At 35.7% G+C, this 12208-nt stretch overlaps 1 protein-coding gene across 1 annotated transcript in view; it reads right to left on the bottom strand.

Moving 5' to 3' along the window:
- Positions 1–11108, bottom strand: part of LOC145685958 (uncharacterized) — a 93863-nt gene extending 82755 nt beyond the window's left edge. Inside the window, exon 1 of the mRNA XM_081758744.1 lies at positions 10817–11108. Within this exon, the coding sequence (XP_081614870.1) occupies positions 10817–10918 (102 nt within the window). The 5' untranslated portion in view covers positions 10919–11108. The remainder of the gene's footprint in view (positions 1–10816) is intronic.
- Positions 11109–12208: the final 1100 nt, after the last annotated feature.

Raw genomic sequence — 12208 nt, 5'->3', positions numbered from 1 at the left:
ATTTATAAATTTAATTACATCGGGTAAATGCTAGAAGATACATGTCTCACTAATTTATCAACATTTGTGCATACATATTTATGTTCACAAAATTTGCAAGATACTTACTTATCCTTATATTTTAGCACGTACCATTGCCATACACGACCTTTCATTCTACCTATATCTCGAAATTTCATACGTTAATTCACATGTAAAAGAAGCCCGAGTACTTCTTAAGAAATTCGAGTAAAGGCCAATCTACACCATAAAAGATCTTGTACAAGATCTTGTAGCTGTCATAAAAAAAATCTTGAAACCCTACCATATTTCCCCGTGTAAACATAGTCTTGATAGGGTCATAAAACATTTCTTCCATCTTGCAAGAAGTTCAACAGTGTCCAACTTTTTGGGCCGTCTTGCTTGCTACCTGCTATCGTCCTCCCGCTGACATAAAAGAAAATCCAGTTGCGCCGCTTCCGAAACAACGGTTTCTTTTGGACTGGAGGGGGAAGAGCCAAAATACACATTTTTACGACTGCCAGGGAAAACAAGTGTCTCTTCTTTTGTTAACAGCTCGGTTCCATGAATGTAGGCATCGAAATAATTTAGCTTCCTCACAGATATGAAAATAGCATTCTGAATTCAGGATGGTACTGCAAGCTAAATTCTGTAATCATAGCAGCTTTAATCGAAGTTATTATCTTTCAGAATTACTAATTTTAATAATAATAATAATAATAATAATAATAATAATAATAATAATAATAATAATAATAATAATAATAATAATAATAATAATAATAATAATAATAATGTTTTTTCCGATAAACTAATTGTCACCAAATATTATATATATATATATATATATATATATATATATATATATATATATATATATAATATGATAGATTAAATGGAAATTTGAACCGATGTACATAGTTTTCAGGGTTGTACTTGAGCAGAAATCCTTAGGTTTTGCAGTTATTCTAATTATGCCTATATTTTGATTGTAGATAGAAGCTGCGGTGGCTCAGTGGTAGAGCGTTCACCTCCGTTGCTTGGGGTATCTGGTTCGACCCCAGCTCGCGCCGTGTGGACTTTGTGGTGGACAAACACGTGGGGTGGGTTTTCTCGAGGTTCTCCCGTTTCCTCCCACTTTTTCATTCCACCATTTCATTCATATCTCATCACCGTCTCCTTTAGCCTAACCGGCATAAACGTGGGACGTAAAACTTTCATTTCAATTTTTCGCAATAATTCTGTAAGAAGAATAACTCTTTCTTTTAGTTTTATCATAAATTTTAGAAGTTATTCTACTTGTACTTCTTGGAAAAATAACTAGATACTATTCTCTTATTAGCAGCGTTATTCACATCTATATCAGTAAAAATGAATGTGATTAAAGAAAAAGAAAAAAAAGAAAGAAAGCTAACTGCATAGAAATTGAAAATTGACTGACTCAGTTGCAAGTAAACCGTTTGACATTATAGCTGAAACAAAGATAAAACAAACTTACTTCGGTCTAGTATAAAGTCATTTCAATTGTATTGTTTTCCAGTAGTTCACCTCCAACATGCTAAAGCTCGCAGTCATGGGCGGCTTTAGGATTTTAATTTTGGGTAGGTCCGCTCCTCGCGTATTCGATTGATTAATGACAATAGGAAATTACTTTTACAGTAGTTGTTGATGCTGTTTATTAAATAATTATTTACCATTAATAGAAAAAGTGAAAATATATTTACTTTTTATTATATCTTTTAGTATTTATATATTTTCAGTTTTATATATTTTGGGGTAGCCCCGTGTCTACCCGCTAAAACCGCCACTGCTCGCAGTACGTAAAAGGTTCCACAGTTCACAGCCTCAAGACATGTTTGGCCATATATTAAGCAAACAACGCAAAAGAATGCGTAAGACGGCCCTGATCCCCCATTATCTGACCCTATGATTTGATTGAAACTACAAAAAGACATACAAGTATTTTAATATTCATATTGATATTTTGTATTGCTGCTATTTACATTGACAATATAAATATGAAAATCAAAGTATATATGATACTATTGCATATAGTATAGAATTATGTGTACACTGAGAAAAATCCGTTATTCGGACAGAGGTATGTTGTACAAATATATGGAATCCTTACGATTAGTACGGAAATCTGTACGGAGCATACGTTATCCATATACTACATAGTTACTGCCTTTTTCTCATTTAGACATTATATCATGTCGCTGCAGGGTGTCAGACATCTAACAAACTTCCGTATACTACACATGTATACGTATATTATATACGTCAGCTATATATTTCATACATACATCTGTATGTGAGATTCTGACCGCCTATGGACAGTTGTTTCTTTCATCATGAGTGACGTCATTGAACAAAGAACAACTGTCGTTTTCTTGCGAGTCGGTTTATGCATATCGTATCATGGTATGTCTTGACATGCACTTCCAAAAACCTTTCAAAACCCAGAGAGGCAACATCCCCTTTGCCCCTTCCCCGCTGCGGGCAGCCATGCTTCCTAGTGTTCTGTGTCTATATTTATATGCTGCTTCAAAGATTCAGGAGAGAGAAAATGCATCTTGGTAATCTATCAGAAGTCCATGCCATTTCATTTTCAATCTCCCGCTCTTCGGTTTGTTTCTTAATTTGTTAGCTCGAGGTTTTCTATAAACTTTTTAGTCTGTTAGTTGGCAACATTTACACACTGTCATCTGCGTTGTTTACAAGAGCTGCAAAGCTTCGTGAAAAAACGAATAGTTATGTTACTGCATGTAAAGTATTGCTTAAATTGGAGCTTTTGTACAGGGCAACTGTAGTTGCTTCCTCTAAAACTGTAGTTGCTTCCTCTATTATTAAATAATGAGTTACATAGCCCTATTTTAGATATCGTATTTGAGACAAGAGATTAAATTTCCAGTAATTCTTTCACAGAAATATTATCATATAGGAAATTTTGTCACGGTTATTTTTCACCTTTGTTGAACTAAATAGAGGCAAAGCATAAGCGTCTTTAAATATAGCCATATGGAGCTATTGAGAAGTGAAACATGGATGGTGGACGGCATTTTTTCAATGGTTCCTTAAAAAAAAAAATCACGTATATGTTATTTGAGGTAAGACTTCCTTCACTAGGTGTAGGCCTACGCCTTAATGCACTGCAACACACAAAATTCATATGAAGAACTGTTTCGTGTGGTGGTGCATCAGTGCAATGAATTTAGTAAATATCCAGACCTGTAACTGTGGTTATGGATTTCAAGATAGAGGAAATGCGGCTGTAAAAGCAACTTTTGGAAATTCAAGTCGTATACACCGTTGGGTTTTTCATCTGACTCAGTCAACATGAAGGAAGGTCCAAGAGCTTGGACTCACAGAACGGTACAAGAGCAATGAAAATATTCGTCTATTTTGCGATAAAACGAATGGATTGGCATTTCTTCTCATAGCAGATGTGCATCAATTAATACAAGATAATTCAGAGGAAGAGCTGGAACTTCTGGACTATTTTGATAGTACTACGTGTCCGGCGCGTATTGCCGTGTTAAAGCTTGGTCTGGGAATATTCGCTTACGTAATGTGCCCCTTCTATATTCCCCAGACACTTGGAATGTTCACCAAGCCACCCTGAACAGCAATATGTGTGTCAAAAGAATATAATTTCTGCTGTCATCGAAATAGCATATTGAATTCATCACGGTACTTCAAGCTAAATTCTGTAATCGCAATAAATTTTAATCGAAGTTATCATTTCTCATAAGTCATTGTTCAACATTCATCAAAATAGGAAATAAGTAGCAAATAGGAAGTTCAGCTGTTAGTATTTCAAAACTAATAATAATAATAATAATAATAATAATAATAATAATAATAATAATAATAATGGACTTCTAAGAATGGAGTCAACAGATTTTGGTGAATTGGCCTCCGAACCTATGTGGTCAATAATAATAGTAATAATATAATAGTTGTAGTAGTAGTAGTTCATATTTCTAAAGCTTATATTTCATCTACAAGTGTTTTTCTTTTAGGTATAGTGTACGTATAACGAATAACCTATCTCCTTTTGCTTTCCTGGTGGAAATTGACCCCTTTTCATTTTCTGTTGCGAATTATCCGTGACCCGGTTATATATATATATTGCCCACTAGCCCGGTCAATGAAGGGAAAATGTCAGAACAAATTTGTAGCAAGATGAATTATCTACCAATCGTTAGCACACATGTAAAGGTATAATTTCTCAAAATTCTCCTAAATTCTCCCCGATGCTTATCCCGCTATTCCCCTAAACCCCCCTGTGAAGCGTTTATGGCATCACTCATATCTTCGTTACTATATACCCTAGCGCGTTCACTCTTCCCCCCCCCCCCTAAGATTACGTAGTACAAATACGATTCAGTACAATTTATAGCTGGAAGTAACTGGTTAGGGGATATTTGTAAAAATCGAGACCCCCTCCCTCTGGAAGCGTTTACGGTATCACTCATATCTTCGTTATCGTACAGTCTGGCTTGTTTGTTCGTTTTTCATTTTATTTCTAAGACTACTTCTACAAAGAAGGTTCACTAAGATTTTTAACAGGGAGTAACGGTTTGGGAGATATTCGTAAGATGAATCGTGAAAACACCTGCTCGCATCGTGAAACACGGGCCAACAGAGCTGGCATGGCGTAACAACTGACTCGTTATTCCATCCCCCTTCTCTGATATTACACTTGTCTCACTTTTCGATGTGATTTAATTAATGGATAGAATAGAAACGTTCGTAATATAATATCATCTTTTGATGTTAAAATATACTTTCAAAAATAATCAAACACAAGCAGGTTTCTAATCCTGAGAGAAATCCATATTCCATGAGGAGTAAAATATATAAATTAGTCCCTAACGGAGCGCTTGTTTAAAGGCTGTAGGAAAAAATATATATAAAACTTCTTTCAAAAGGAAGATTCTGGGTGCGTTCGCCACTCCTCAGTGCCGCCTCTAGAAGGGTGGAGATAAATACGAATTATGAAGCACTGCAGTCCATACTTTTAGTTAGCGAACCAAATATCGAAAAATGTTTCAAGTTTATTTTTCAAACCTGCCCGCCCCCTCAATAATTCTTGGATCCGCCTCCGGTATCGGCTGTTGCCAATTAATTGCTAATAGTCATAGCGTACCTTTTGAAATGATTTCAAACGTTCTTTGCATAAAGTCCGTTCGCACATGCACCCTTTTACTGTGCGCCCTGGAGCAACTGTTCCACTCGCTCCATTGTAGTTACACCACTGGCCCAGGTCATACTAATATACTAAAAAATGTGATATTTGGAAGAAAAATCATTTTAATATGATAGCAAGGAATCAGAAAGGATTTTAAATTAAAATACGAACTCAAATGGGGAAGCGGTAATGGGTGTTCAAATGTTTTACCGAGAGTATTTTAGAAATCCCTTAAGTAAGGGACGTGAAACTCGGCATATCAACTCCTTGTTATAAATAACTGAACACATGCTGCAGCGTTGTCAAAATTTCGATGTTGAAGAGGGAATGAAGGCCAATTTCTTTAATATTTCAAATTTTGCGATTCTTTGTTTAGACAAAGGTCAAATGTAAGGATTTTTTTTAATTGGAGGTGTGTAATTCTGTATTTGAACTCTTAATTAAAAATAGTGAATATCTGAAAGCCACATAAATGTGAAGAAAAATACAATATATAGATAGACTTCATTCAGGTGATTCAGGTAAACCCATTTGTCATCCAGGCAGAACCCTGTAATGAGAAGGTTCACTATTTGTCCACTAGAGCGCAGTGCTGCATGGGTGGAAATGTCTTTCTTGCTTTCAAGAAGTTGATATGTGTAGACAGTAAATAGAAAGATTGGGTTTCAAGGTTTTTTTATGACAGCTACAAGATCTTGTACAAGATCTTTTATGGTGTAGATTGGCCTTAAGAGAGAGGAGACAGACCGACGTCTATCAGTAACGGTGATTCAGGGTTTATTAATACTACTTCGTCTCTATTTCTACATAATTCTAAATTACTTAACAAAATGGCTCTTTTTCATCATTTGTAAATTAGTACTTTGCTAATTTTGGCTGTTCTTTAGCATTCGGGGGCAGCTTTTGCACCTACTTTTTTGCGGTATTCTATTCCGATGCGTTTGTTTTATGGTTTCATGTGTTAAATTACGTTACCACCATTAAATTCAGACAGCGTTGCAGAGCGAGCGTTAGCGAATGAAGGCGGGTTAGAGCCCCGCATGGCACGTTGCTTTCTATCTTCGCTACCAACAATTCACTTTCTTTTCTCACATAAATCACTTCCACTTACCTTTCCGTTTTGTATAAATCCCCTACTGCCCTAAAAAAAATGTGTTCTATACTTTCTTGACTACTTGAACATCACTATCAACTCATTTCTTCCATAAATCATCCTACTTTTTGCTAGTTTTGGCCCCCCCAATTCTAAACAATTATCTTACTTTTTAGTGGGAATGGAAATGGAACTTTAAAAAATCATATATTAGTTATATAAAGTACCGTCGAATAATTTTAAATTTTTTAACCTCCAAATTCTTTAAAACCTGGAAGTAAATCATAATATATTAAAATAAAGTAATTAGTCACATGGTTCTTATAATTTGGAAGATAAAGTAAATAAATTCCTTTCCGGGAATTTATAGGCCAGGGAAAAAACCCGGGAATATTCCCATTTTTAAATTCCTTCCCACCGGGAATATTCCCACTGCCCATCACTATTCCCAACCCAAAAGAAGATGAAAATCATCTTTGACTTTTGTGGGACTTTGGCAACACTGTTCTTTGTCATAAAAGAAAAATCACTTTCTCCTACGGATTCGGTATGGGGAGGCACAGCCTAGGTTCATTAGGAGCCGAGCAACAGAGGTTTGAAGTACTGGCACTAAGAGAAAGGAATGAGTCAGGCATTTTCTAAGCGTTAAACTAGTGTACATTTTACTTTCTGAAAAACTCATTGAATGATTTACATGTAAGGCGTAATGAAATTATGACATTTTAATCAAGCTGAAGATGTTAAATTATTTAAGCTGCAGTAAATTTATCAATGTTCTAGAACTAATACAACTGCGCATAAGCTTTTACTGTAAACTTTAAAATCAAATAACCAAAATATAATTTTATTATTTTTACTCATAAGCGCTTTCGATAACTGTCTTAGTTTTTAATAAATTAAAAATATATTTAATGTATTTAGAAAGTAAGATTGTTTCACAAAGTATTTCACAAATCAAAACAGTTCGTTGGAATCTTATATCAGTTTAGGTAGCAATTTCGTTCGGTATCTTGAGGAGTGCGAATCCTACAGCCCTCAGGTTCATGAAAAAGAGTTGAGTTGAGTTGATTTCAGTTTAGCGTCCCTTTCAGCAGCGAGGCTATATGAGACGTGGACCTACTGATTAACGTGGAATCCGAACCACATGAGTTCATGAAAAAGACTTTGGATTAAAAGCTACATGGTGTTTTTTTGCCACCAGCCATGGGAAGTCTCCTTGTGACGGTATAGGTGGCACTGTCAAGAGCATCGTGACAAAAGCAAGTCTCCAACGTAGTCCTGGTAATGCCATTGATAATTCCGATTTTTTTTTTTTTTTTTTTTTTTTTTTTTTTTTTTTTTCAACGAAAATATAAAGTTCACAATGATTAGAAAAGAAACCTTGATAGAGGCACGAAAAAACTTAGAAGGGCGTTTCACTCAAGCCAGGACAGTACCTGGAACACGTAGTCTTCATCACTTTGAGCCCAAATCTGAAGACTCCACTGGAACAAAACGAGTAAGTTTAGATGACAACTTTTGCACAATATTCAACTTTTCTGGAGAAAATCATTCGGTGAAAATGCCTGTTGTGGGTGTGCACAATTACATTGCATGCCTTTATGATGACCGGTGGTATTTTGGATTAGTTTTGTCAAAACATGAAGATGAAGGAGACGTTAAAATTAAATTTATGCATCCCCATGAGCCTGCTCCATCTTTTCATTGGCCCCCAAAAGAAGATGTTTGCTGGATTCCTATGAGCAACAATTTCATGTGTAACCTAACCCCTCCCCCTCCCAGTCACAGAAGCATCCGGAAGAATGTATTATTTTTTCGAAAAGGAAATAGTTTCAATCAATCTTCAGTGCAACAAGATGTTCAAACAAATGCAAGCCCAGAAATAAAATGTTGTTAGTGTTTTATTTAAACATTTTCTGTAATTCCCCTTCAGGACCTCTATGGTGTAAATAGTAAATGAACCACTTCAGGACTTTAAGATGATTTGGTAATTTCTTTTTTGTTCACTGATTATATTCAATCTGTTGTATGTGATGAATATGTATAATTCATTAAACTCATAGTGAATAGCTATTTTCTTCTTCTTTTGTGGGTTGGGAACCAGGGGGGGGGGGGGGCACAAAAGTTACCTCATTGGAAGCAATGTTCCGTAAGCTTTGCAACGAGGTATCATTCGCGTCTCTGTGACAATTAGGGAAGTCGCCAGGGTTGGCAACCTGAGGGTAGACCAAAGTTCTTTCGTAAAATATATACAGGTTGACCATAGTATATACGAGATTTCGAATTTTTATCTCGCAAGCTATTGCACCTAGGCCCTTTATTTTTTATATGACTCCACTCAATGTCTGATGTGTATGCGAGAATTGTTTTCCTGCGTACGACAATGAACAGTGTTGCCAGAGTCCGACAAAATATTTTTTTTTGAAAAAAGCCATTTTCTTCTTTTTCTTCTTCTGTGGGTTGGAAACAAGGGGGCACAAAAGTTACTTTGTTGGAATCTGTGTTCCATAAGCTTTGTAACGAGATATGGTTCATGTCCCTGTGACAATTAGGGACAACGCCAGGGCTGCCAACGTGAAGGTCTACGATTTTCTTGAAATACTTGGCCGTACCCTAAAGATAAATGGTTTAAAAATATTTGCAGTTAAAAACCCACAGTTTTTCTTTCGGAACACATTAGCGCATGCCTTTAGGCTTATAAATACATATAAAATACTTTGGTTTATGTAGTGCCTTTAAGTTTTTACTGTATTTTAAAATTTTATGTTTTTTCTTTAAAAAAATCGTAATATCCAGGTTTGAGGTAATATTTACTACAACAATTCAGGTACAAGTAACTGAATGTATTTTTACCTTATTCTGTATCTTATTATGATCATTTTAGTGAAAAAATCATTGTGATATGATGAGAATTAACAAAGTTATGATCTCTTTAGTATATCAATGTCGTAATCTCTTTAACCCTCGGCAACAACAAAAACGTATATTTTACCAAACTAAAAAAAAATTAACTAAAAAAGTATATAAGATATCATATTAAAATTTGGTGTGATAAATAAGGATGGCAAGTAGAGTAAACAGAAAAATCTTCATGCCATTCTGAGACTATGGGTTTCATGACCTGGATGAATTGACATGGACTGACCCGAGTGCAAATCCTATGAGAATAATGAGCACGAGGCCAGTTGAGGAAAGTGAACCAAAATGTGAGCCCATTTGAAGTAAGGACAAAAGGAATTAGTAAGCGTGATCAGAATGAGCCCGAGCCCCATTGAAGGGTCGTATGGCTGAGTCCAAGCGAGCACGTGCCCGAACGAAATTAGTGAGCGCGAGCCTCACTGATGGTTTTGAGCTCGAGTCCAGTTACGGGAAGTGAGACTGAATTCGAATGAACACGTGTCCAATTGAGGTTAGTGAACTCGAGCCAACTAAGTGTTTGCCCGAAAGAGATTAGTGAGCACGATGTTCCATGAGCTTACTGAGTATGCGCCTCATTAAAGAATGAATACTAGCCTGAGTAAGCACAAGCCTCAACGACAACAGTGAGCAAGAGCCCCACTGAAGGTAATGAACCTGAGCCCACATGAAGCTCCATCGAGTGTACTGAGCCCGTGTCCAAGTAAGCGCGAACTTCAACGACAATAATGAGCTCTTGCACCACTGAAAGTAATGAATCCGAGCACAAGTAAGTGCATGCTCCACTGAGTGTAGTGATCCCGAGTTGAAGTGAGCAGATGCCGTAACAAAATTAGTGAGCACGAGCTTTAAAGAGGCTAGTGAGTGTTGTCATTAAAAGATGTGAAGCCGGGTAACCGCGAAACTCAACGAGAATAGGGGTACGACGTTCATTGAAGTAACGAACACTAGTCTGTAAACTGTACTTGTAACCATTTTGAACGTTAGGGCGAAAATTTATACGAAAATAAACGCAATAAATACTACACGTTCACAAACCGGAAACCTTGTTTTGCGCGAACATTAATAGCGGAGAAGAGAGAAGCTAAGTACGTTTAATTACCACGTTCGCTTGTTTTCCGACTTGACCGAGTTACAGGGACAAAGATGGCTATCGGCAAATTCTTTATACTATAACACATTGATTAAAACGATTAGACGAGAGAAAAACACTAACGACCCTATGACAGGTGGTCACTACAAAATACCATTGCAACTATTCCGAATCAAGGGACGGAAACCATAGGGACCCACGAAAAATGCGTTCTTTGGGTACAGGCGTGTCAGCGACGATGGGTATGAACATAAAAGACGTGAAAAACGCACCAACCTGTGGTCGGTAGTAATTCATAGCATTAAGCCACATTTTTCTTAACGGTGTTTGTATGTTCATAGATAATATAGCCTACATTTTTAAACCGCAAAACTATCAACCCTAATCTCGATTCGCTATATTGTCTGATGTAACTACTGGAAATATTCCAAAACTGTGAATAATTTTAACACATGTTGCTCGTGGAATCGTAAATTTGAGATATAAGTTTTTATTCACTAAAGTTTATATAACTCACCTCAGGTGTGCGAATCCGGATTTGTGAATGGTCCTTATTAGAATCACTGGTATTTACGAATACTGGCTGTTCATCAAGCGGGAGTTCACTCTGAGTTTCCATTTCTCTTAAAATGACATTTTCTTACCTCCCTTTGACTATATAGCATTTCACTTTAACGTACTTTTCCCATTAAAAATTTCAACACAAATATCACTTTTAATTTAGAGTAAGTACAAGAAAAATATTAACCTAATGTACATCTACAAAGACTAACTTTCAAACTGTTGAAACAGTGGTACCAAGATATAATAAAAATTTCCACTCAATTCAGACCGCAGGACCAATGTTGCCAACACTCAACAAGAAAAAGTAGCTCAAATCAATACCTAAAAATGGCCAGATATAGCTAGAAAAAATCAAGCTTCCGCGCTGAGACAAACCTAAACAAATTCGATTCTCGTAATAAGATAAGATAATATATGCTTTATTGTCATTAAATAACATTTGTTGCAATAGACATTGTGAAAGATAACACACACACACACACACACACACACACACACACATATATATATATATATATATATATATATATATATATATATATATATATATATATATATATATATATATATATATATATATAAATATATGGGTGGTCCAAATTTATGTGGGGAAAAATAAATTTAGGAATTTTTTTGGACTCACCCCCTAAAATGGCTCCATATGGAACCAAATTAAGCCAGGAGAAAAATTAGATCTATTGTATAATTTTAAATGGTGCCCCAAACGACCTAAAATTTTGAATGCGTTTACAATACATAGTGTATGGGGAAAAACTGGAATAAACCAGTGGCGGCCGGTGGATTGTGGTTTCGGGTGTTGCAGTACGAACGATCGGAGACAGAAGATATAAAGTGGACTCATGACTAATCAGCATAACTTTAGATGCAAATGCTATGTGACATGTTAAATTAAATAAAATTCTGTTTTATAAAAATAAAAAATGCAGAACATTTTATTCGATTAATCACCTTATTTAATTAGTAAGTTCATTCTTCTCTCTTTGATTGGAACAAATCTGTCTAATACACGCTGGTTGAACTCTAGTATTCTTATTGTCACGTCTTTTTTGATGGAAAGCATAGCCAATGGTGATAACCTTTCTTTTGACATTCTATTTCTTGAAAGTGTCAATTCTTTTTGATGTGAAAAATAACTTTTCTTCTTTTACTGACGCCATAGGTACAGTTAATATTAATTGCAGAAGCTTTGTAGATTCACTAAATATTTTTTCTAGATTTTTGTGAACAATTCATTCTAGCAAACTCAGTCCCTGACAGTGATCCGAATTCCTCTTCAGAGTAGACTGAAGAGAGTTCGTAGCAGTGATTAATGTTATAAAAAATG

This window comes from Thermobia domestica, chromosome 5 (genome assembly GCF_964235325.1).
Source record: "Thermobia domestica chromosome 5, izTheDome1.hap1.1, whole genome shotgun sequence".
NCBI lineage: Eukaryota > Metazoa > Arthropoda > Insecta > Zygentoma > Lepismatidae > Thermobia > Thermobia domestica.
This window is presented reverse-complemented; position numbering and strand designations above follow the sequence as displayed.